The sequence below is a fragment of the Conger conger genome, chromosome 7, assembly GCF_963514075.1.
Source record: "Conger conger chromosome 7, fConCon1.1, whole genome shotgun sequence".
In the NCBI taxonomy this organism is placed as follows: domain Eukaryota; kingdom Metazoa; phylum Chordata; class Actinopteri; order Anguilliformes; family Congridae; genus Conger; species Conger conger.
Window position 1 is genome coordinate 30,683,380 of NC_083766.1, and position 27,114 is coordinate 30,710,493.

The following is a 27,114-nucleotide window of genomic DNA, read 5'->3' on the forward strand; positions in this document are numbered from 1 at the left end:
AGTTTAGCCCAACCCCCCCCCCCCCCCCCCCTTCTTAAACTGAATTTTATAATGATCTGTAAATACATTTGTAAATGATTGAACGCTGACTGAGACTATTCATTGGCTGCAATATGAAGATGTTAGTATCAACCATTTCTGGGGCTGGATTTTACAGAATGGGGCTGAATGGGGGGGAAGAACCTGTGGCTCGGACCTGCTGGCCCATCTGGTGCAGCCTGCCTGGCTGTGTGTGTGTGTGTGTGTGTGTGTGTGCGCGTGTGTGTGTGTGTCCGGAAATGGAACCGTACAGAACCGTGCTGCTGGTGTAAGAGATGCGTCGCCCGTGGTCAATTGCCGTGTGTGTAGTCCCACACTGGGTTTAGATGTACAACTTGATCATCGTTTCTGATTATGTTTTAATATTGCTTGTTGTGTTGTGTATATGGTGTCCTGTGTTAAAAATGAAAGGAGAAAAAAAAACAAAAAATACCCGAAATCACATTTTAGGTGCCGCGTGTAATTCTACCTGAGAACAGAACTGTACCTTACTGGAAGAGATGGTCCAATAGAATCTCCTAAAAATCAGTGGTCTAATTGCTTATTGCACAACAACTTTTTTTAATTTTTTTTAATTTTTTTTTTATATATCATTGTGATCCAGGCAATTACCCTTGGAGTAGGCCATTGACTAACAGTGGTCCATTCTGAGTGTCGTGTTTTTTTTGTTTTTTTAAATGAAATCCTGAATTATGCAAATTGATGTACGTTTCCTGACTATTGCAATCTTACACAATCATGTGCTTATGGTGATTCCATTAGTTCTTCATTGGTTACGATGACTTGGTTCTAAGCAAGGTTCCCTCTGATTTCTGCACACTACTAGTACATTTTAAGTTTGGATCAAAATAAAATCTTTGCTGGAAAAACAAACCCGCAACCCCCCCCCCATCTGAATAAAATGGATATAACTACACTGTATATAGTGTGTGCTCTGCCTCTGTGTTGCATTTTGCGACAGTACAGTAAAGCGGCCTGATTTGCCATGGCAATAGAGAAATGCCTCCCCCTGGACCTCCTGTTTATATTTTTGTTTTCATAAGTGACACTCATTTCATTTGACTTTGCACTTGAACAACAATACGAGTTGTTATACAGTCTCATGAATTTTCAATTATTCTGATGAATATATATATGTATATAATATATATTATATATTATACATATATATATATATACGTACATACTCCTTGACATTTCAACTTCCAGTGACTATTGTATTAAGGTAAATGACGTAAGGGAGAAACGGTGTGTGTTTGCTATACATTGCTGTGCTGCACGTATACCCATAAAGACAACCCTCTAAGCAGTACGCAAGGAAATGGCTACTAAACAACTGAGATTGAGGTTGGCAGAGGTTAACATGGTGGCCCCATGTATTAACTCTTACGGCCAGTGTGAAAATTTGGTTAAACCACGTTCCAAATCGGCTATGATACATAGTATAAATGTTAGTGTATTTAGCTGGTCTAACCCATTCAGTGCTAAGCAGAATCCTGCACACTGGATCTACTGTTAGACATGCTACTTTGCAAATTAGATGCCTGTGTCATTGGTAAGACACCAAGCATTTGCCTATTTTGAAGTGCTAAACACCTTAAAAGTTTTCCTGCTAATCAAATGAAGTGTGTAAAATGCCCAAGTTAGCCGAAGTCCAGATCACAACTTTGCTCTGAACCCACCCACCCCAACCCAAATGAATCCAATTTCCCAGCATGTTAATTGCTCTTTATTCCATGGTTCATTTTTTATTTTATTTTTTTCTTGTCATTGATGCCTAAATATTATTAAAGTATATTATTTTTGTAATACCCAATACCCTTGATAATTTGTTGGCATTGTTTCTTCTTTGTTTTGTGGGGGGTGGGGGGGAAGGTGGGTGGGGTGCAAAAAGATATTGTGATTAAACCGATATCGAGATGTGCCATTGTACTATAACACTATATTCTTTCAAGACAATTGAAATTTTACCTTTTATTTTCTGTAGCATGTAATGTGTTTATAATATACTTAGAAAAATAAACGCCTGATTGCAGATAAACAACATTTTTCCTTTCCCTGGTCTCTTATTTCTTACTGAAATGCAGGTAGATATTTTGTTGTAGTTTGGACAGTTCTGAATGACTGCTAAGTGTAGCACCACAAATTATGAGGTTGTGGAAATCACACTTCCATCAATACGGAGTTGAATGTTTTACAAAAAGGACTTTCCTTTATTGTATAGTCAGGTACATTGGCAGTATTATGACCTCCACCCTATTATGTGCTTCGAATCTGAGAAGCGGTAAAATGTAACCAGTAATTATGGAACAAAGCATGTTGAAATAAAGATACTACTTTTAGACAAAACAATGCAGTAAGAACATGATGTGGGTCCATTTAAGAACCCATATTACGATCAAAGAAAGTGCGATGCCAAGATGATGCACTTTTTAATGGACAAGCTCGACATCTGATTCTTCCTCCATTTGCTGCTAAAAGTGCCTGCAGCCAGCTTGGCATCGACATTACAAGAGCTTTTATTTCTCTCTGGGAAATCATTATCCTCTCAGCAGGAAGTGTGTCACGCCGCTCGGCAAGCGCACGCGGCCGTGGTCAGGATGGCATACGTGCTGCTGGAGAATCTCCGAGATGCTCTTTAAGGGAGCGTTTTTAGAGAATTGGACTGCTGGCCTCTGACACTCGCTGTTCTTTGCCATGAAACTGAGAGATGCCGGCCATGTGCAGTTGTGTGTTGCTCATGTTCCAAATGGTTTATTATGGTAAGCCTAATATTTGGCCTTTGTCTCTTCATTGTTTTTGTTTTTTTATTGTTGTTTTTTCTCAGCCTCATCGTGGCTTCCTTGACTTTCTTTGGCACAACTCTGGTCTGATGAATGCCAATAACAGACTCCAAAGGCGATCAAAAGCCTAGAATCAAGACTAGATACTGAAAGCTTTCTTATACCTGCAGAAAGGAAGTGATTGAACACACCTGACTAATCAGAAACCCCCTGTAAAAGCATTTGTCCCAAAAGTGATGGCACCCTGAAATGGGCCTGTGGATACAATGTGCTGTAATTTCTACATGGTGAAATCAACATGTATAATCTTTAATATATACATATAAGGTTTTGTTTTTCAATCTTTAAAAATCATAATTTTATTGTCATGTAAACAGAATTGTCCCTATTAACTAAAAACGAACTAGCAACGGTGCCTTTATTTTAATTACCTTTAGTTTTATTTGGTTTAAGAAAAATGAGGTGACAGAAGAAAGGAAAGATTGAAGAAAAGCTGTAGATTGAAATACGGGGGGTGGGGTGTTTATAGGTGGTGGTGGGGCTTGTATATTGGATGGTTGCCATAGTTCTGCAATGGGAATAAGCAGACACACACACCTTACCTGACCCTACACCATTGTTCACCCTTTTTCTTTTTTTTCCTACACTGCAAATACATCACCAAAAAAAAAAAAAACTGGGCTACTAAATGGGTCACTGTAGTACCATTGAAAGGAGAGCAAGCTGAAATTACCAGACTCACTCAACTCAACATATACATATGGAGGTCACCTGATTACATTCACAGAATCTTTCATCAAGATTTTGCTATACTGCTATATTTGTCATTTTCGTGCAGGATTCATATTAATATAATTATTTGAGTGTCACATTATGATCTAAAAATTGATTTTTATCGTGAATTGCACACTTCTAACAGCCATGATGACCACTAAGTGTAATTTGAGGCTGCAGGGAACATTGCAGGCTTCCAGGCACTGTGCAGACATAGCAACAAATCTAAATTATATCACATTGAATGTGGGCACATTGGTGGTCCAGTAAGCAGAATTAGTGACTTCAAACCAGGGTAAAATGGTAAATGGTTGGCATTTATATAGCGCCTTTATCCAAAGTGCTGTACAATTGATGCTTCTCATTCACCCATTCATACACACACTCACACACCAATGGCGATTGGCTGCCATGCAAGGCACCGACCAGCTCGTCAGGAGCATTTAGGGGTTAGGTGTCTTGCTCAGGGACACTTTGACACAGCTCGGGCGGGGGATCGAACCAGCAACCCTCCGACTGCCAGACAACTGCTCTTACTGCCTGAGCCATGTCGCCCTAAAACTAGTGTGAATTGTTTTCACACAGTAATCTCCCTATGAGCTTGTCAATATTCCAGAAGACCTTACATTTCTTTTAAAATGTTATAGAAAAGTACTATTTAATTAACCCCATAACATAGTGGACCTACACTTTATTGTCAATGACTAACTTATTTGATTTTATATCATAATCATTTGCCTCCACAACAAAGTACTAGGATTGCCAGGGGGTGGGGTCAGTAGAATGCAAGCAAAGCTATACAGCAAATTGCAAGTTTTTTTTTTTTTTTTTTGGCCCTTGCAATATTTGGATAATTTGTGCAGTGCCAAAAAGAATGGAAAAAAACTATATAGGCCATCGTTATCGAACCGTGCGATATATTACTGAATAACCATGATCAGTTCAGGTAATCTGAAATGCCGCTGAGAAGGAAAAAACTAAAATCCCTGTAATGTATCGAAGGAGAGCAAAAAAAAAAGAAAAGAGGAAAAGCGCTAATTGTGAGGCTTCACAAACTATGCACCACACACAAGATGATGGGGAGAGGGAATCTTGAATTGGGCAATTGAATTGGGATGATTACATGGTCAGATTGGGAGAGCCAGGTTTGGAATTTGGCCATCACTCTTGGCAAAACTGTTGGTCATTAAAGTGTCATTGGATCTTTGATATGAACACAGGTTGTCCCTGCCACTGTACTAGTAATGGCCTCACGGCAACACTTTCTTTTTCAATAGGACGTCTTCTATCCAAGTACCAAGAGCAGCCCAAGAAATTTCTGCTTTCAATACAGGCTGTGACCTGGTTTAAGCCCATAGTTTAAACAGTTGATTAAGTAGTTACAATTAACAGAACTCATGATGCCAGTTGAACTTCATTTATTCTGCATGAAGTGTGCTGGCATACTGTTTGCAACAGTTAAAGGAGTTCATGTAAAAGGCCTTTCATAGTGTACCTGTGTGAAACGTACTTAAATTTGTAGTGACGGTATATTGCTATATAAAAGTAAATGATTATATACAAAACACTGCAAACCTCTATCTTGTTCAGATACCTTTATATTATTTTATAGCTACCAGACAAAGCCGAGTTTTATGATTGTGGACTGCTTATCGAGGTGTTTGCCTGCCAGTAAAAACGAACAGATCAGCATCAATTTTGTGCTAGTATTGCGGATTGTCCTTAACCTAATTCACTTGTTTCTTATCCCATATATAAGTGTTTACGTGCAAGTGGCAAGGTATAGCCACCTATCGTGTATATATATATATATATATACAGGTGTCTTTCATCTCCGCATTGCTGTGTTTTTACAGATAAGGGATTGATGTTTTAAAAATCGTTTTACTAACTACCCAAGTTACTTAGTAGGTTAAAAATAACCACTGTGGTTAGGTTCCCCACGTTCCTCTCGTTTCCATGGAGTGGTTGCTATAGTGGCGAATTGGCGCAAGATAGGGAGGGGTGGAGATCTAATATGTGTGTGAAGAAGAAGGGGAGAGAGGGTGGTGTGTGGCGAGGACTGGGTTAGTTTCCCGGATGGAGTTCCGTCGCCATTTTTAGTCCAGTGCTACCGGTAGAGTCGGGACGCTGAGCCACTGTTGCTCCGCTAGGAATCGCCGACTGAGACAGACGCACCTAACGTCGAGCCTCTGTTCCTCCGCCCGGAAAAACGCCAGCCCCGGCACCGAACACCATGTCAGAAGATCGAGACATCTTAGTATATCAGGCCAAACTTGCCGAGCAAGCTGAGAGATATGACGGTAAGGGTAAAAATCGAATGGTTTTGCGAGAATTGTCGAGGTTGCTGAGTAGATTTCTCTCACATTCGCTCGTTCCGTGTCCCTTCACCCTCCCTCTAGCGGGGGGCTTGGAAGAGAGGGAGAGGTGGTTTGAAGATGGATACGCTTTGTGAGGGATCGTAGAAGAGACAAAATGGCGGGCAATGAGTTTCAGGAGGGCAGAGAAAGGATACTATATGATATGGACACACGCTAGCGAACATTGCTTCCTAGATGTGTCACTGTAAAGAATGATCGATAATTGACACAGGCCGCGCACCGTCAATTCATGTCTTATGCGTTGCGACCGTGGTTTTGTAATGGGAATAACATGCAATTAGCCAAGGGACTTGTAAAATGGCGGCTAGCTAGCAATGTAACAATGGGTGAAATTTCGTTAGATGACCATTTGGTTAACCGTTTGCTAGCTAGCTCGTAAGCATAAAATGGGGACAAAGTCGAGTGTCGTTTTATTTTATGAACTGGGGTAACGTTAGCCTACCAAGTGAACTTGAAGCAATTCTCAGATTTCCAGTCCAGTATCTTTGCTATCAAGCACGTTATTTAAACAAAAATACCGTTGCATATTCCTACATTTATACGGTAACATAGCGAAGTTAACTATAATTGAAACAACAATTCATGCACTGACAAACTAGCTAGTCTATTGTTTTCCCTATCGTTAATTTAGTAATGTTTTAACGTTAGCCATTAACGTTAGACGAGTTAGCCGATCAGCTAACGGATTTCCAGCAGCATGTAATTAATATTTTAGGTTGGTAAGTGTGGGCCCTACTATGTTCATCGTATATAAATAAAGAGATCAATATGTAGTTGTCAGCTTAGTGTTTAGATTTCACATTTTACACTTGGTTGGTAACGTTCTGCTCTGGTTTGGAATGGGTTCTAAAGCATGGCTCGGTAGCTAGTTTGTCACTGACGGGTGTGTGGAGAGTTCAATATGGCGACGGCGATGAAATGGTTGCTTGCTTAGCTAAGTTAGCTAGTCTAGTATTTGTATTCGGACCCCTCGATTTCTCTTTCGTTTTGAGTGATTTTGGTCAGTGTTCTCTAATAAAATGCGTTGGTCGAGACACGCATTACCTCTTAATTTGACGTGGTTAGCTGGCTATGCTTCCAAGACTGCTAGCTAGTAGCTATATAGCTACCACTATTCCGTTATTCTGAGAATGTAGCTATCTTGCTTAGCTCGTTAACCGGTTCACATGCGGCTGGCTAACGTTAGCTAGCTAAATGTCATGGCAGGCACGCGCGCAGTCTTGACACTGCTGACAAGTACATATTGCTGCTAATTTTGGGTAGCTAGCTATACATATGCTACAAAAAACCCTCTGCTAATCTCTTCTACCTGCCAGCTAACTACTAATAGGAATTTCGTTTTTATTGCAACTAGCAGGTTAGCACTACGTTTAGGTATGACAGTGAAATTGATACTTGGCTTGCTATTATGGCTTAGAAAGGAAATCTGGCAAATGATTAGTGTTTAATCGTTCCCTAGTGCCAACTACGTTTGGGCAAATTATTTATTTTCAAGTCAACAATAAATTATTTGCATCAGCTGTTTGTGAAGAGTGCTTAATCTTGGCAAATTTTGCGCTGTAGAATGTGGGTGTGGTAGTTAGCTGGCTATGGGTCCTGCGACATGCTTGCTAGCTACATTCGCAAGCTAGCATTATTGAAGTGTGGTTTAAGTGAACAATACTCGGGAATGATGCGCAATTTGCGAGCGTGGTAGTTGTTTTGATGGCGTGGATAGATATTCCTTATGACAATGTACATGCCTTAAATGCCACGTTAGACGGTAAGATTCATTTACAGTCCATGTTAACCAGGGGTTTGGAATTTATGCTAAAATGGCGGTGGTGAAGCTGGCTAGCACTACCTTGCTCTGAGTACTAGAAGCTAGCTAGCAAGCAAATTCATGCGGACTTGGCTTTATGCAGTTGAACTCGTTAATTAGATGTCTTCCAGTGCACTTTAGTTATAGCTATGGAAAGGTAACGTTTGTTTTAACCTGTTCGTAATGCGTTATAATTAAGAGCGTTAAAGAGATTGAGAGAGGCCCCTCCCTGTTTCTGTCCGGCCTGCAGCTTTCATTCATAAAACACTTAACACACAAGTTATGTGGGAAACGTCTGCAACGCTCATGATCTGTCGGCTTTGAAATACTTGCGCAATTGATTTCCACGTTTTCATATTTCATCTTTACTTATTGGCTAGTTTTATTGGACCGCTATTATGGTGCTATGGAGGCTGTGATTCCTTTATTAGCAAATACAGGTTCGCTCTTAAATTGTTATCCGAAAAAGCATGCCCGAGGCGTCGCTACCTTGATGTGCTTTTGTCTGGTTATCCCAGTCAAGCCAAGTGACAGGTTAATTCATTCATGTTGTAGCTTAGAATAACTTTACTCCATGGTTGCCACCATTAAGTACACAAATGAAATGCCTTCCTATCCCTCCTTTGCGCAATTGAGAATGCCAGCTAAATTGTGCCAAAACTGAATATAAATAACTAACATTTTTTGTGTATATTGGACCAATCTTTGGTCAGTTCTTAGCTGGTATGAAAACCAGCCCCTTTAGTTTGCATATAATGGCTGCATCTAATGCATTTGGAATTGATATTGGCAGCCATTTGCAGGGGCTTTATTGAATTAACAAAGTCTTTCGTAATCAAGTCACAGGCTTTTACGGCGTCTACAGACCTATATCACCCAGTAGCCACCCTGAGTTGTGTGTAACCTGGACTACAATGAAACATTTTTTGACTTGATAAAGGAATGCCTTTCATCGAACAATTTACAGATGGTGAGCATGGTAGTTTTTGCTAATTTCCTCTTCAACAGGAACAGCAAGGGATATCCAATTGTGCTTTTCTGCAGTCACTAGTAAGGCTATTTCCAGGCTTTGCAATCCTGTAGCTAGACAAGTTTAAATGCCAGCTCCAATGCCTGGCTCAGGGTATTGCCTCAGTTGTATAGGTGCAGATGAGTTCTAAATATTCATAATCTTGTGTCCCTTGAAAAAGTTCTCAAACCCGTTATACACCGCAATCACGTTCGTTCTAGTAAATATTTACTATGGTATGTTCTACATTGACTGCCTCTAGAATGTCTGAAATCTGTCAAGGTCACATGATGTATATATGCCATTTTTGATTGGTTACCCTTGATGTGAAGCAGAGACTGTGAGCTCGACATGACTCTAATGCTTGAATGCAATTAGGAGTCTCCATTCACTAGTGGGTTTCTATAAAAGGACAGCTGAGCATTGGGGATAGATATTAACTATTGCAATGTAATTTTTTGCTCTGGCCTACTTTGTCGATTTAGCGTTTGTAGACCCAATCATAGGTTTTCGCTCTAATGCAAAATACTTTTAAGTGTAGGGAAGACATACATTTTCAGCCTCAATTGAAGCTTTTCCCCTTCAAATCAATAGATGTACGTAGACAATGCCACCAGGGGATTATGTGTGCTTGGTAGTGGCATAATTCTTTCTTTCTAATTTTATTAACATCCGTAGGGCAGAGAGATTTTAATTGCTTTGAGTGTTTGTTGCATGTACATGCACACTCTTTTGCTGTTGTCCATTTGGCTTCACTGTCCTTACCTTCACTGTTTCCTGTTTATGAGCGGCCGCAGCCCCCGGTGGTCTCCCCTGCAGGAGGGAGTGCTGGGTGCCTGAGAAACTTAAAAGAATTCCATGTTGTGTCGTCATGGCAGTTTCCCCCGAGGCAACTGCCGTTAATGTGCCAGTCTTATGTCTTGAGTCCGGCTCCAAGGGAGTCTTGGATTAAAAAAATATATATATACAAAAACCCTTAAAAGCACTTAAGCTTGGATACAGTTTCATTTCTTATACAATTGAGCCTATAGCAAAAAAATACAGTTGAAGGTGCTCTGTTTCTCATTCCTGTGCAGACCAGTTAGACAACTACAAAAATGCGTACAAAGTAGAGCTATTGTGTCCAGGAGCTGTGGGGAATTCTCCTCAGTGGCACAGGGTATGTCTGCTTTTAGTGCCCCCCGTGGGATTCTCTGACTTCTCATGCATTGTTTTTAAGGTGTGGGAATCAGATTGTCAGTGGTGGGAGGGGGGCTCAGTAATGAATTAAACTGAATCCACATCACTCTGGTCTGGGTTTGCTTATGCATTTCCCCTCCCCGGAAGCTTGCCTTGTGAAATGGCTGAAGTATGAAGCTTTTTTCTTTTCTTTTTTTTGAGACCATGTGGGGTCGACCCTATGGGTGGGTGGGGGGAGTTGGGGTTTAAGTGACGTAGTTGCTCATTGATTGCGTTGATATGTTGCATCCGATTTCACGTTGGTACACTTTTGGAACATGTTTCACGGAAAGGCTGTCTAAGCAAGAAGTCCAGCTTAATTCAGTGGGATTGTATAAACTGCACAATTTCCCATGTGAGGAAAAACATGCGTGCACAAAAATCAGTTCATAAAACCAGAAGTAATTCTTTATTTTATTTATTATCATTTTGAGGGGTAGAGCAGTTTTAAAATGTTTGTTTTGGGCCAAAAAAACAGGGCTATGTTAATGTACTTCTAAAAAAACAAAAATACGTATTGAATATGTTGTCCAGATGATATAGCTGGCATCCGTAACATAAAAAAATTAGAAAATAATTAAATGGATACAACTTACTCCCCAGATCAGCCCCTTCCCAAGATGCATCCCTGGTTGAATTCCAACCCTTGGAGGAGGGAAAGAAATCACCCTACACCAAATAATTACATTCCTTACATTAATCCTATAAAACGACTGTTGAATGCTTGTCCCGTTTTTCTCGGTTCGAAGTATGAAATTAAGAGAGTGGTAGATCTCCGCTCTTAATCACGGATTGTAACTGTATCCCGATGGGAATGCAGGAAGGGTAATAGACCGAAGTGCGATGATGGGAGATCAAACCTGCAACTGTGCAGGTGGTGGGGATTGGTTTCTGGCAGGGCTACTCGACTCCCGGCCCTGAGGGCATTTGCTCCAACCGTGCACTACACCACCTGATCTCAGTAATTGTTTTACCCGTTTGCTTCAGGAAGTAAGCTTGTTTGTGAAATGAGGTGGTGCAGTACGTGGCTTGAGCAAATACCCTCAGACCTTACGGCCCCAAGGGCCTGGAGTCAAGTCGCCCAGGTTTATGGCTTAAGAGTTTGCTGCTAAACAAACACCCCCCTAATTACTCATCGCAGTGCCTGAAACCGTTGGAATTTGTGGGTGGGGGAGTCTTGCAGGTTTGCTTTCAGCAGGACAAAGATGGCGCCATCAGCATTGTGCCGTAAAAGTGTAACACATACAGTTTGCTTTTCAGATTAACAAATCATCCTGCAGATTTGATGGAAAACCTTAAGGCCGACCGCAGCAACAATAGGCTCCCTTGGTTTTGTTCAGTCGGTGAGAAAGAGCCTGTAATTTGGCCTGTCTTTGTGTGGCGGAGTGTTGTTCCTCTATGGTGAAAGCCTTCGCCACTTACACACCAATAGGATTCCACTCTGAGCTGGCAGTGTGCCAGTTCTGCCATTAAAGTAGTTGGCAATTTGGTGTAAAAGTGCATTGGAATGTATCAATTTTATTTGCTACAATAAAAAATGTACAGTGGGAGTGCTGTCATTATCTTGTGTAATGTATCAATGCATCAAAGAGTGAAAATAACATTTATTTAGATCTTGAACATGCAACTGAAATCTGTTGGCTAGATGTATATGCAGACTGTTCCCAATACCTGACCATGAGAGCTACAATTGATTACTCTGATCAGTATTTGGATGAGAAATAAAGGAAAGCTTTGGTGTTATTCTTTCTCATAAATATTCATTGGTATATAAATCCCGCATTAATTGGGAGCTCGTAGATATAAATTTTCTTGCCTGGAAGCGTAGAATATTTCATTATCCGCTTCATACAAATGAACTAAAAAAAATAAATAAAAAAAAACTGGTTAGTCCTGAGGTGCATTCTTTTTCAGTAGTTTGCAAAGTCCTGTTAGGTGGATTTACATACTTTGCTGTAGTTTGACAGGCTGAGGCAGGATCACCATTTGTCAATTGTTTTTACTGTCTAACCATTAAAAGCAAAAATTGTTATGTTTGCCGTCTTCAGCGACCACACTTGAGTTTTTGAAGAAAATTAAAGTAAAAAAAAAAAAAGAAGAAACGGTAAAGAACAAATGTTGATTGGTAAGGTACATTGTTTTACTACACCAAAGAATCACTATGCATAAGTCTAACGCTTCATGTATTTGTAAATCTGATAGTGCTTTTACAAATTGACCAATCTCTCAATTCAATGCATTTAATTAGAAGAAACATACAGTAAGTATTAAGACATGGCCCTCCATCGAACACTGAGCAATATCTAACCTGAAAGCCTAGGAACAGATGAACAGTGCGCTTGCATGAAAACAGGAACTTTGGCTCAAAGTTAATTAGTAAATCCATTGTGGATTTACTAATAATGGCAAATGATAAAGTACATAAATGAAGTTGTGGTAACAATATTGATGCTGATTAGATATAATACAGTAAAAGTAAAAGGTATTCATTTTTATTAATGCAATTAATACATACTCTGAGCACTTTATTAGGTATTTGTTAGACTTTATTTTTTTATTTAATTAAATTATTTTTTGCAGCTGTAGCCTATCCACTTAAGAGTTGTGACACATTGTGTGTTCAGAGATGCCCTTATGCATACCACTGTTGTAATGCGTGGTTATTTGCATTACTGTCGCCTTCATGTCAGCTTTGACCGTCTGGCCCTTCTCCTCTAACCTCTCATTAACAACGTGTTGCTGCCTGCAGGACTGCTGCTCACTGGATGTTTTTTGCTTTTTTGCATCATTCTCTGCAAACTAGAGACTGTTTTGCGTGAAAATCACAGGTAATCAGCAGTTTGAGATTCTCAAACCACCCTGTCTGGCACCAACAATCATACCACGGTCCGATCACATTTTTTCCAAATTCTGACATTTGGTCTGAAAAACAGCTGAACCTCTTCACCATGTCTGAATGCTTTTATGCATTTAGTTGCTGCCACATGATTGGCTGATTTAAATATAATTAACAAGCTGGTGTTTAGGTCTACCTAAAAGTGCTCACATAGTGTATGTTTAGTGATCGGTGTCTTTGTGAAGCAATATCAGTCCTTTTCAATGACCAGTCTCTACTATATCAGAGTAGTGTTCATAGTTTATTTTTATTTTTTTATTGTCTGTCGCCATGGTCAGTACGTCTCCGTCTCGCACGCCCGCTTCCCTCTGTCTCCCAGTTTTACAGCTTAGAGCCAGCCAGATTACACAATCAACTCCGTCCAAGTAGTATTAGTATTCTGCTCTCGTTCCTGAGAAGTACATTTGGGGCCTCCCCCTTTCAGCCTCTGGCTCCTCCCCTTTGCCTGTAGCTGTGGTCTGTGCAGGCAGCCGTGTGCTGAGTCCACTTTAATAAAAACCGGCGTTGTGTCGTTTTTGGGCTGTGACATTTAGGTCTAACTGGTGTCTGTGCAGGCAAGTCATCTGTAGGACTGATCCTGGGAATCGGGGGTAGTTCTTTATTTTTATTTGGTTACGGGTAGGGTTGGCCATGCCATTCTCATTTGGAGTCAATCATTTGAACCGGTGAAAATAGTCTGGTGCCTTAAGCACCTGTTATTTTTGTATGGATTTCTGATTTTAAAATGCACATGTTTCCCACATTGTCCATAAATACCTTCTAGACTCTCGGGTAAAAAGGGCAAAGCACGCACGTTTGGTTTAGAATACTGACAAGCTTTATTGAATATGCATACTAAGCATTCATTCAAAGCTCACCACCAGTTCTGACAATATGCAAATGTACCGTAGTTCTGCTTTTAATATAGTGGCAAAATCAGTCACCGTTGGTTGAAATATTTCAACTAATCAAGGCTTTCAATGCGAGAAACACTGGTCACTGGTTAAAAATGACCTGCAATGCCCTTTCCATGTCGTGTATATCATTATTGCTGATATAGTGAGGCTAGGTCTCGCCCCCCCTGTATTCTACACACTTTGTAATAAAGAGTTAATAATGGCTAATTGTCCCCAGAATCTTCAGGGTTTTTCTTTAGTTTTTTCTTTTTTTTGGGGATTGATTTTTATTGTGTTCTTGAGAAAGATTGGTCATTCTTTGCAGCATAATGGTATGTATGTACACTTAAGGTATCACCTGCATATTTGTGGCACCTGCATGTGATTGACCCCTGTTGAGCGGTTGCATTTCTGCTTCTGCTGATTGTGACATTTGCTTAGGTGTTTGGCATGTTAAACAACTGCCATGGTCCATTCTGGCCTACAAAAATGGCCACATGTCAAGTGCGGCCAGTTCCTTTTGGTTTAAGCTGGTTGACTTTGGAATGTCATTCCAAAGGCAACAGCCTTGCGCATTATTCAGGGTGACCCCACCCACCGCCCCCCTCCTTTGACATACTTTAAATATGAAAGGCTTGCTAAGTATTTGTATTTGGCTCTTGGGGGGGGGGGGGGGGGGGGGGGGAACTGCAGTTTTCTTTAATGGTATTTGGGGTATGGAAACTACATTGAAAGACCTGTTCTCTCTGGCCGAACAGGAATAGCCTGACCAGTTTCACTGAAGCCAAACCTGGCTTTCCTCTTTATGTATTAGCCTTATATCAGGCCTCTGCGGTCAGTGTTTGGAACAGCTTGGAAGTGTCCAGGAATGCCCGGCTGTCTCACTGAGCTTGCCCTGCCTTACCGAGCGGCTAGCTGGGAGGTAAAGGCCAGAGTTCCACCAGGTTAGGCATGACATCATCGGAATTTTCAGAGGCCAACTGCCATTTCCTCTCCTGCGCACGGGTGATCTCTGTAGGTTATTCTATTAGTCCATGTTTTGTCCAATTGTCCATGTTTTTTTGTTTTAGTTTTTTTACCCACCGTTAAAAATGTTAAATAAATGAAGAATACAGTTTTAAAGATTTCAGCATTGGCTGTATTTGCTTAGTCACTTGATGTCTAATTCATGATGCGTGGAGCCAACCCGATGCTTCACTATGTTTACACTATGAGTAAATATGTTTTTCAGTAGTGGGTGGAACGATTTGTATATAAAGTCAGGCTGAACGTTATGCAAGTTCAGATTTACATTTGGGGCAAACATGCTTGTTCGCAACGCAAGTGCGGGAGGAAATTCAAGACCTCTGTGCTCTGAGCACGGTTTTAAATAAGGAAAATGGTGGATTTAAAAGCAGGCATTTAAAATATTTGTGCTCCTAAGCCCCTGGGCTAGAGTAAAAGGTGTGTGTACTGTGTGGGGGTGGGTGTATCTGTTTTAGGCCAATCTGTTCAAGTGGTTAAAGATTTTGAAATCAAAATTCACCAGTCAATTATTCATAAACATACGAACTAGTCTTAAAATATATACCAAAAATAAATGAATACTTCTGTATTTTCTCAAGTTGTTTTTCCATCCACTTCCTCAAACTAAATAAATTTTACAAGATTTTACGCCATTGTGTACCAGTGGACGTGTATGGCAATCAAATATGTAAATTTCACGTTCCCCACCAATCGATATCCTTTTCACGCAGTGGTGAGTATCCACATTTGACGTTAGTCGAATAGGCTCCCCGCCCTTCATAAAGTTCCCCCGACAAGCATCTCATGTCCGCCGCGGTGGCCGGTTCCACTCGTCTCCACGACACGGCGTGAGCGTGCGCGCAGGGTGACTAGCGAGGGGGCTTTTCTGAATGACGAGGAGCCCATCACCGCTGTGCATTACCCGGGTCCGCTTAAGGCCTGTGGAGCAGCCAGCCTGAAGACAGACACTCGTCTCCACGACGCGCCATTAGCGCGCACAGGGTGACGAGCGAGGCGGCCCAATCCACCGATGTGCGTGTGCACACTCTCACGTGCACACAATGCTCAATTTTATTTTTTTGAAATTTTTTTTAAAGATATTTTTTAGGCCTTTTTCAGCTTTATTGGACAGTATATAGTATAGAGAGACAGGAAGAATGGGAGCGAGAGAGAGGGGAAGACATGCGGCAAATGTCGGACGGTCGGATTCGAACCGCCAACGTCGCGGCTCGCAATGAGCATGCGGTCAGTGCTCTACAGGCTGCGCCACCGAGACACCCGCCCACAATGCTCAGCTCAATCCGTTGATCACTTAGGCGCTGCGGTTATCTGCTGGGTGTCCGTGGGATGTTTAAAAGGGCTGCGTGGCGCACTCCTGTCACGTTTGATTCGGGACGCTCACATTCCATGTAAAACGCAGTCGCTTCATACGCCACGAGCTGCCTCTTGTACCTTCGCTTCCGATCCGTAAGGGGAGACGTTTGCAAGATGGCCGTCCGTGTTTTATTTGTCTTTTCATGTGGTGGTTGTTTTTGGCAGTTTAGTTCTCTACAGTTTCGCTCTGTGGTTGATGCTAACTCTTCCAGCATCGCTCATCCAAGATGAGTGGCGGTTATAAACGCTGGTATTCACATTCTGATAAATAGTCTTTCTATTTTAAGTACTTTGGTGTTCTGGGTGATTTTGCTTTGCACAATGGCTATGGTGGGATGTTCAGTTAACAGTGCCCGTCTACAAATTTAGAGCACTAATGTGTGCAAGCGATCACAATAACGCATTACTACTAGTCATTACTTTTTACTTATTAGTGCCGCTCCTTGTCACTGGGATCAGGCACTAATGTTGGCACTCTGCATTGCAAACATTGCGTGTCATATGTTACTTCCTTTTGTCAGAGGTTAATAAGGATAAGTGTGACGCATGTTACTTCCTTCTGTCAGGGTTACTAAAGTTTCAAAGGCATTTCAATCTTATTGCCTTTTGTGATGCGTCTTGGTACAGTCGTGCTGCTAGCTATCGATGTGCTTCCATCAGCTCTAGGTGGAAATATTACATTACATTATTGGCATTTGGCAGACGCTCTTATCCAGAGCGACGTACAGTTGATTAGACTAAGCAGGAGACAATCCTCCCCTGGAGCAATGCAGGGTTAAGGGCCTTGCTCAAGGGCCCAACGGCTGTGCGGATCTTATTGTGGCAGATGGGAGGAAACCGCAGAAATTAATTCAGTTTTACAGCCAATGAAAGGCTTTATTTTCTTATTCATGCCGTTACAATGCGGTCCAAACGTGCCTTGTAGTGATCGAACTTTGTGCACACTTCCAGTGGACGCAGAAGGAATGGTACTGAAAATGTAACCACGGGTAGGAGAAATGGTGTGGGGAGCATCTGGCAGCTGTTCGGGAAGGCTTACCTGGGTTCTCACTTGTGTCCCGTGCTTTTTATTCTGCTGCAGAAATGGTGGAGTCCATGAAGAAGGTGGCAGGCATGGACGTGGAGCTCACGGTGGAGGAGAGAAACCTGCTGTCCGTGGCCTACAAGAACGTGATCGGCGCCAGGAGAGCGTCCTGGAGGATAATCAGCAGTATTGAACAGAAGGAGGAGAGCAAGGGCGGGGAGGAGAAATTACGGATGATCCGGGAATATAGGCAAACGGTGAGCCACGGGGATGACGGGAAGGGAAGCTTCCGGAAGAGCCCCTTTTTTTTCTTTCTTTTTCTTTTTTTTTTAAATGTAAAAGTGTGCCGATTTCACGCACTCAGCCGTGTAGCTTTTTCACATACTAACTGCCAACCGTGTTGCATTTCCTCTTAGTTCCCACATTTGGAACATTGCACACGCAATAAAATAAGAATAGCTGGAAGGAAAAGGGGAATAACGTTTCAGGGTGTCAGTTTGGCGGTGACTGTCACTTACTGGAATCCTGAGCATCCTTTATTACGGCATTGCGCTGTGCGTCTTGTCCGCTGATGTAGCGCCGGCAGTGCCCAGCGAGCATGGCGTGTTTGGCTGCGCTCTCGCGCCCGCCCCTCGTCAGTGCTTCCCCCACCTCCCCCTCTCCATGGGAACGGGCTCCCTGCGCTCTGTCTGGCTCCTGCAAACGGGTGGGCTCAGGACAGGCTGCATGCCAGGCTAAAAATGTACCACAGCACTGCCTGCACCGGCTGCACATTAACAAGCTGGAACCATGATTCTCTCTCTCTTTCTTTCTTTATTTTTGGAGCCCCCCAAAAAAAATAAAAATAATAATAATTCACCCACTGTGAGTTTGTTTGCGTCTTGACAGTATAGAGAAGAGCGTATGCTGATTGATACCTTGCTTGTACCTTCGTGGGTGGGTGTTAGATATTATTATTATATTATTATATTATGCCCCCACCCTCAAGGCACAAAATAAATGTTAATCATTTATTATTCAATTACTTATTATTTATTGTTTCAGCTTTTGTTTGTGTTCTCACATAAATGCATTGACTTATTTAATTTAAAATGTATTTTGCACCTACAATTCTTGTGGTCTTAATGTTATTATATTTTCCCTGCAGGTTGAGACTGAACTGAAAAAGATCTGTGGTGACATTCTGGATGTACTGGACAAGCATCTCATTCCATCTGCAACCTCGGGAGAATCCAAGGTTTTCTACTACAAAATGTACGTCAAAAAAAAATAAAAAAATAAAAAAGCCTTCCTGTACCACATCTAGGAATCCTCTTTCTCGATATATACATTGTATATGTATTTGTATACTCTTACTTTTGTGCATGTAATTGGAATATTAGCATTTAATACAATTCGCGGCATGGTGGTATGAAAACAATGTTTAGTATGTCGTTTACTTGCAGCCCGGAGAATGACATCACACCGAGCCTTAGCTTGTGAAAGACGAGGTCACCCTGCAGTCAAGTTTCACTTCGTTTAAAAAAGAAAAAAAAAAAGAAAAGGCAAGAGGCCTTGCAGGGGGAGTCGAGCCTCAGCCTTTCCTGTCATTGTCTCCCCAGGAAAGGTGATTATCACAGGTATCTGGCAGAGTTCGCCACAGGGAACGACAGGAAGGAGGCGGCAGAGAACAGCTTGGTAGCCTACAAAGCTGCGAGCGACATCGCCATGATCGAACTCCCACCCACACATCCCATCCGCTTAGGTCTTGCACTGAACTTCTCCGTATTTTATTATGAAATCCTCAATTCCCCTGACCGTGCGTGCAGGTAAGACCCCTCTGCTTCCCCAGACCCTGCTTTTCCTCTTTGTATTTTTAGTTGGTTATTGCTTCATGATGTTGGCGTTTTGTCAATTCACATCGGAGTTATAAATATCTTGTGCAAAAAGCAAAGTATTTGATTGATTGCAAATATTCTTTGTCACCTTGTGCAACCGGTGAAATTGGAATTCCTGTAGATTTTCTGTTTTTCTCTACCTATAGCTTCCTAAGGTCTGTTTTGGCATTCAAATTTGGTCTTCAGAGGTGGGCGCATACTTTTTTCCGTTCAAAGATACAAGCGGGTTTCTCTGTGTCCGGTGTGTTACAGGTTGGCGAAGGCAGCATTTGACGATGCCATTGCAGAACTGGACACGTTGAGTGAAGAAAGCTACAAGGACTCCACGCTCATCATGCAGTTGTTACGCGACAACCTGACACTATGGACTTCAGACATGCAGGGAGATGGTAAGAACGAGAGTGCTTTGGCCCGCCTCAATGTGCATCTGACCCCACTCTACTCAGTGAGCTTCGATTCGGTTTTTACCGGCTCAATCAGGAAACACTGATTTTCACACCTTCCATTTTCAACCAGAGGTCAAGAGCTTTTGCACTATGGTGCCTGATGGCAGAACATAACGTTAAGAAGCAGAAGCTCCGGGGACACCTATGGTCTGAAGATCAGTGTTTCCTCATAATAATCTGGTGCAGCTGCATCCCGTTAATGAGCCCACTGAAGCCCCTGGTCCTGGAGACCCGCAGGGTGTGCTGCTTTTCCCTGGGCCTCGGCCCTTCATTGATCGATGGAAGCAGTTTTACGATCAACTCGCATCGCCTTGTTTCTTGTCTCTGAGTTGCTTGTTTTATGGTGAAAACTCCAACCAGCCCGCCCTGCGGGTCTAGGCCCAGGATTGCCGACCCCGGCCGTACTCATGACCGTTAAGGTGTGAATACGAGGGTTCGTGCTGGTTTTGCTAAACGGTTTGCCAGTGTATTGACTGCACTGCATTGCTGTGACATTTAAAAATGAGAATATGGGAGGATGAGAAACTGCCTTGTGGTGTGCTTGGAGTTTAATTTTTTTTCCCGGAATTGATTGTATTGTAATCTCGCAGTTCATCTGTAAATGGGGCGGCAGTGTAATAGTGGGGGGAAGGTGGAGGTGCCTGGATGCTGCAGAGCCGGTACTTTAGTAAAGTGCTTTCGTCGCTGTCCTAACGGACTGAGCAGCTTCCGTGGAAGCAAATGAGCCAAGATGGTGCCTCCCTTTCATCCTCTCGGGATCAAACTGCTGTGTGCTGAAAGGCTTGAATTGCGTTTTGTGTTTTTACATGACAGCTTTCAAAGCAGAGGCCCCATCAGGTTTTATAGTATGCATGCATGGTGTACATTCCTAAAAATGTAGAGGGGTCTGGAGTAAAATATTGAAATATTCTTAATGGTACTAAATGATAAGTGATTTTGTATGCTTTTTTTTTTCACTATACACATATACCTTACAAAATATATATACAATTAAAGGTTTGTAAATGAGGAAAGAATGTCATTTTTATTTCATAAATTTTTGTAAAGGCGGAAAACTGCATCCATCATTGGATTTTTGCATTTGTTCCAAGGTGTAGTGTTGCTAGGGAACCTGATGTCACATCTGCTAGCTCAGAGTTAGGCTCCTCTGTTGGGATTTCTGTTGGTAAGGCAGCAGGGGAGAGGTGTGGCTAATGGAGTGGCCTTTCTCTCTTCCCTCTTTCCCAGCTTCCTGCTTCTCTCGCTTCACGCCAGCCGTTAATGCCCCACCGCTGCTGCTCTCCCTCCCTCTTTCCACCTCTCCTAACCTGCCGCATGTCTCAGATCTCTCTCTCTCTCTCTCTCTCTCTCTCTCTCTCTCTCTCTCTCGTACTCTCCTCTAATGACACTTTCACTTCTCTCCCCATTTATCCTTTCATTCCCTCTGTGTAGATTCCTAAGGACAAACATCATTCCCTGTTAAAAACTCAAAAAATCTAAAGCGTACGTTGTAAGTCATTCTTCCCGGCTTTCGGTGTTTTCTGTTTTCACTAACTCACCTCTGCATCGTCTGCCTGCTCCGTAGGGCTGGTCAGCCCAGAGGGCGCGCTCTTGTCCCGGGACCTGGGCTGTCTGTTTGTGGCCGTCGGCTGGTCAGCCCACAGGGCGCGCTCTTGTCCCGGGACCTGGGCTGTCTGTTTGTGCCCGTCGGCTGGTCAGCCTAGAGGGCGCGCTCTTGTCCCGGGACCTGGGCTGTCTGTTTGTGGCCGTCGGCTGGTCAGCCCAGAGGACGCGCTCTTGTCCCGGGACCTGGGCTGTCTGTTTGTGGCCGTCGGCTGGTCAGCCCAGAGGGCACGCTCTTGTCCCGGGACCTGGGCTGTCTGTTTGTGGCCGTCGGCTGGTCAGCCCTAGGCACCAGTGACGGCCCCTGTGGTGTGAAATGAGTTTCCTGCTCCGTGTAACGTGCCGTATAGGTGCATCTCTGCAGAGCTCCTGTTTTAACAAGGCATGGTGGTTAGCGCTGGATTCTGCCTGGGCTAGCGGCTTTGATTACATTGCTTGCTGAGTAAAACGGGCTTCAAATAGTGTGCCCTACTGTTTGATAGCCATGTTCACAGTCAGTACGTTTCAATTTAAACGTTTAAATGAGTTCAATTGATCTAAATTTAGATTGACGTACAAAGAGTGAATTGAAAGTTTAGTCAGGGACGGAGCAGTTGTTGTGACGTAACTTTTAATTGACTGTTCGGTGGATAGAGCGGACCGTAGACCCAGCCAGGCAGCCTGAACACAGCTCCCTGATCTCAACTCCTAAAACCAGGCCCTGTTTCACGAAACAGAATTAGAGTTTGCTGGATAACTGCGCTGAGAAACTCAGAACCGCTCTTTTTACTTCAGTCAATGTTCCAGGTTTGGGAGGGTTCTGGGTTTTACTCTGTAATCCTGCTTCATGATACAGGGCCCTGGTCAACTTAATAAAATTGTTTCAAATTAGACGCTCTTGCTAAATGCACTGCAAATGAAGAGGAATTAAACTAGTATCACAGACTATTTTAATCACCTGGTGCGAATGGGAGTAGTTGGTCAGTGGGTTTGCCTGGTTCTCCTGTCACTGTGCTTCACCCGTCCGTTAGAGCCCTGTTTTTGCCGTTTTTTCGGGATCGGACGGCGCGTTGGACTGATTTGATGAGCGTTGCGGCTGTGTTTGAGCCGGATTGTCGTGTGTGTGCCGGTGGGTGTTGTCAGGTTCCTGTTAGCATGGCGTCATCTCTCTGACTCGAGCTGTATGCAGTTCAGCGGTGGTGCGGTCGCTTGCCCCATAAGGCTCAGCTCAGCTTTCTCCGGCCGCACTGTCGGACATGGGGACTGCAGCCCTCTGGGCAGGGTGCACAGCGTCACCTGCCATTTTCACTGTACATTTCCTACTGCTGGACGAAGCGCCCTGCTTCAGAAAAGGGCCGACTTCTTGCTAATGTTGACTGTCTCCAAGCATACACTGACATGACTTCCTGGGCTAGGTTACTTCAAACGGTCATCCACAGCTTTGGATGTTGGCCATATATATATACCCTTGCTTCAGTAAGCAAATTAGACCCCGTGTTGTGGAGTGTAAACTCAGCCAAAGTGCTACATCCTGTGTATTACAAATTGTTTATTCAAAAAAAAAATATATATATATATATATGTATATTCTGTTCTAATGAAACTGACTGAGGTCTACACACAGAAGTTTTTCTTTTTTGCCAGTAGATGGTAGCAGCATTCCAGACTGCTGGGAGTCTCCCAGCAGCTTTCTTGATAAGGAAATTAGTCCGATGGCAACATTCCTAAACTAATAGTACACTAATACCAATGTGTTGATTGAATGCGAAATTCTCAATGAAGTGTAGCTTCAGGATACAGTGTCTTGAGATAATTGTTTGTCATTCATACTTGTATATTTCCCTGACACACATTCATGTCATGCTGGGTGATTAAAATTCACTGTAGTTTGGGAATATATGCATGTGTCATACAGGGAGCATGTGACTATTTTACACTCTCCCAAAAAGGTGGTGTATATTCCTGAGTGCATTTGGGAGCTGTGGTAGATCAGAGGGATCTTATGAAAGGGCTGATTGGCTGTATTCAGGACCCTTTAAGAGGAGGGAGGACGTGGCTCTCTTGCATCGTGTTGTCCTTACTTTCCCAGTGCACATTTTGTTTCCCTTCAAGAAATGAATTAACTCTTAGAATAATTGATTTTACGTTAATTTCAGTGCATTTTCTTAGTCGACTGAACTTAAATGGAACTGGCCCAATCCCTGATGAATAGATCCCCTGGTTAAAAAAGAAAAAGGAAATAAATGAAGTTCATGGTTATGTAGAAATACTAATTGCATTTTTTTAATGGCTCTCCTGCATGGCTGTTTCTCCTGTCCCCAAAGCATTTGTCTAAAGCGGAGTACATGGGCACATTTTGTGTATTGGAACGTACGTGATCTTTCTTTTCTTTCTTTTTTTTGCTGGGAAGGACTGTTGAAGCATCTGTAAGGAAAGGAGAGGGGGGGGCGGTATGCGATGACAGATTTAGCCTGTACGGCTTCCTGAAGCTCTCCCAACTACACCGGTCTCTCGCCTGGGCCTAGCAGCATTACGTCTGCATGCGTGCGTGGCCATTAGAAGCCTCCACACGGCTGTTTTCCTTCCTCACACGGCGCAGGGCAGCCTTCACGCAGCACACCGCTTCCTCCAGCCCACCTGGCCCTGTCACTTGGAGCGCTGCGGCCTCTGTCCGGTGCAGCCTCCCGTGTTTTATTGCCTTGTAACTCGGCCCCCCTGCGTCAGCTTGCTGACGCGCGCTCCAGGCGTCAGCCCGGCGCTCCCGACGCCTCGACGCAGTGCCTGAGTCATCCCCGAGCCTGCCGCTCCTTCCCCGTTCTCTCCGTGTGTGCTGCTGAACCGCAGTGAAGGACTCTTGGCCGTTTTATTCTGTAGCGTTTTTGATCGTATGGCAATGAGGCATAGGCTTATCATTGGTGACTTTTCCGTAATGCGAAATCCAAAAATATGCATTGACCGACTGTGTGACCGGCCGTCTAACCTAACCATATAAATTGTCATTTTCAGCCATAGAAACGTCAGTTTAGCAATCACATTTCTCTATTGGTAAGCCTGTGCCTCATCACCACATGGTGGAATAAAGATACATTTTACACCCTTGAAGAAACTGTCGTATTGCCCCACAAAAAGATTGCCCCCCGCAACGCAGTTGGCAGTAGTGTAGCCCATGGTTGGGGATGATTCTGTTAGCTGAGATCTGCCTCTTGTTACTAGTGACCCCTGGTGCTTAAGCTGCACCAGAAGCGTTGTCCTCTGACTCATGTCTGTGTGAGCCTTTCTTAAGTGGTAAGAGGCATCGTGCTTCAAAGGAGAGCACTACTTTTCTGTACTCTCCTGAGGTTCCTGCAGTGAATACGCACACACGCACGCACGCACACACACACACGATTGGGCCTTCAAAATTAGGAGGTGGGGAAGCATAGAGTCTTGATTTGTTGCATGACATCAGGTGGATTTTCTTAAATGCACACATTCATGAAGGCATTTGTAAAACCTTCCGTGGTTGGAATTATTTAGCCCGATATGTTCAGTTGATAATTCCTAAGTTACTTTTCTCTTCTAAAATAAATGCACCTTATTTGCTGTTGCTTACCGTGTTGCGTGTCCAGGGAATACAGCTGTAGACGCATGCAGCACATTGCAGTGGGATTACTGGTCTGCAAGCGGGAGGCCATGAGCTTTGTAACGGAGCGCTTGAACGCGAGCATGCGGTGTATACAGTCTCACAAGCCCCGTTTCTGTGCGTGTCGATGACGGAGTTTGTTTTTCCCCGCTTCCCCCAGGTGAAGAACAGAATAAAGAAGCACTGCAAGATGCAGAGGATGAAAACCAGTGAGACGTCATGGCCAATACAAGACCCCGACCCCAGACTCCTCCATCCCCACCCCCCGTGTCACAGAGAGCCCCCCACCCCGGCTTTTACCCAGGCTCTCGTTAGATCTACGCCCCACCTGGCCTCTTAGGGGCTCCATTCTTTTTTTTTTGTTTTTGTTTTTTTATTATTTTTTTTGTTTAGTTTTTTGTTTTTGGTTTTTTTTTTTTTTTTTTTCTCATTTGTTTCTTTTTTTTATTACCCCATTTTCTTCAGATACGTAAACTAAACTTAATAACCGGTTTTGGAAAGGCAAACGATTAGAGTCCCTGGATTTGTTCTCTCTCTCTCTCCCCCGGTACAGGCTGTCTTGGTAATTGATAGACTCGGATCCCTTTGTTCATTTCTTTCTATTTGCTTTTTTCCACAGCATTTTATCAGTTTGCTGGATGTATTTTGAGTATTGTTCATGTAATTACAGAAATTAATTTTTATTACCGAAACATCTGCTATAATTAGATGTGGGAACTGTAATATTTCTGTGTTAGTGCAAACATCGGTTGAAAATTAGAGAATACAATTTTTACAAAGGGCATTCGTGTTTTAAGAGAAAAGAACAAAGTGCCCTTTCTTTCATTGTTTCTTTCTGTTACAGTTTCAGAGGAAGTTGGCAGAATTCTGAATATCCAAGTGGAGCAAAAATGCCTAAACTTTTACAGTTTTAGTGGTTATGTCCTGTAGTGATTTGGACTGTACATTGTGCTGAAATACTGTATTGCGCACACTCTTGCTGATTTCAGGAAATGGCTGGTAGCAGTTTAAAAAAAATAAAAATCTGAAGGAGCCTTGTTGCTTTGTTCCCCATTCAGAAAAATAGCAGGTTTGTATCCGCATTTGGAAAAGATAAAATTAAATAATCAAGTCAATTTAAAACCTGCATCTGTTCAAACTTAAGCATACTTTATTTTTTCTCTCTCTACCCCTCTTTCTCTTCTCTTTTCTGTCTCGTTCTTTCCTCTGTTCTTTTTTTCATTCAGTATATGTAACTTGAAGCTAATTTGTACTACTGGATATCTGACTGGAGCCACAGATAAACAATCTGTATTCTTACTGAAACACAGCATGGAATTAACATTAAACTTAAAATAAAAACAACCTGAATTAAAAAAATTACTTTGTCCCTTGTCTTAATCCAATCCCATTTGTAATCCATTTTTATTGAAAATAGAATTTGACCCTTGGAATGGATATCAACTGTTTCCGTTTCTACAGCTATAGTAATGAATTTGAAAAAATGGAATCCAAGTGTCAATGAAGGGGGAAATTAAATGGGAAATTTGAACACAAGATGTGAAATGGAGTATATTTAGCAAGTCCCAGATCTCCATTAGGCTCACCCCTCCATTTTCAAAATCAACAGTCATGGTAAATTCCATGATGGTGAAAGCCCAGCCTAATTGAGTGGATGTATGAATGCATTGCTAATATCTCACCGAATGATCTCCACTCACGGAGGGGCAGTCCTTCAGTCTGCTCTGGTTCAGTTCGCCACCCCTTCTGCACCAGGGTATTTAGATTCTTATTTGTTCATGTACCAAATCATTTTCTCCTGCATTTCTTTCTATTAGTGACGCATAATACGTGGCTTTGGAGTTACACAGTGTATTTTTTTGCTTTCAGCCACAGACCCCAAACTTCCCCTATACTAGTCACTGTAAAGCTGGCTGGTTATGAAATTTTTTAGAAATTTCTAAAAATGTCTTGCACATGGACAGTGCCCCCCAAGGTTCAGTGACTATGTGAACTACCCTTCAATAAAGTGAACTGTCCTTCAGGCTTTGCTTGTTTAGATGCCCTTTACTACCATAAGAGGGCAACACACTCCATAAAGCAGAACAGCAGTACAGACTTGAATGCTGCATTTCTGGATATTTAATTCAACACTGACGTAGTTACTCCTTGCCCACCCCCCAAGCAGTGCTGATCTGTGATCTGATCTCTCCAAGGTAAAAGAGGAAACCAGTGTTCAGGCTCCACGCGGAGAGCCTATCCAAGGTCAGAATAGCTTTGGGCTCCTACGTAAGCAGTCTGGAATGCAGTGCAGTGCAGCTGGACCCCAGGTTATCAGGTTTCCTACCACCTTAGAGGTAGAATTCACCACAGAGGGTGGTTTCAGTTTAGCCACATTTGAGGAACGAGCGCTTGGGAAGGGAAAGTGTA

The 27,114-nt window shown here is 42.7% G+C and overlaps 1 protein-coding gene across 3 annotated transcripts; it reads left to right on the plus strand.

Moving 5' to 3' along the window:
* The first annotated feature begins 5,616 nt into the window (after positions 1-5,616).
* On the plus strand, positions 5,617-26,064 carry ywhae1 (tyrosine 3-monooxygenase/tryptophan 5-monooxygenase activation protein, epsilon polypeptide 1). Of its 3 annotated transcripts, none has more exons than XR_009709133.1 (7): positions 5,617-5,899; positions 17,237-17,436; positions 18,327-18,433; positions 18,781-18,987; positions 19,309-19,445; positions 20,934-20,991; positions 24,866-26,064. XR_009709133.1 is itself a non-coding variant. In XM_061247841.1 (7 exons), the coding sequence occupies exons 1-6, from the start codon at positions 5,833-5,835 to the stop codon at positions 20,939-20,941; spliced, it is 726 nt and encodes a 241-aa protein (XP_061103825.1). In that variant the 5' UTR covers positions 5,617-5,832; the 3' UTR covers positions 20,942-20,984; positions 24,866-26,064. The 3 variants fall into 3 exon arrangements, 2 of the variants coding, with proteins under 2 accessions (XP_061103825.1, XP_061103824.1); XM_061247841.1 differs by having other exon boundaries at positions 20,934-20,984; XM_061247840.1 differs by lacking the exon at positions 20,934-20,991 and having other exon boundaries at positions 5,618-5,899.
* Positions 26,065-27,114: the final 1,050 nt, after the last annotated feature.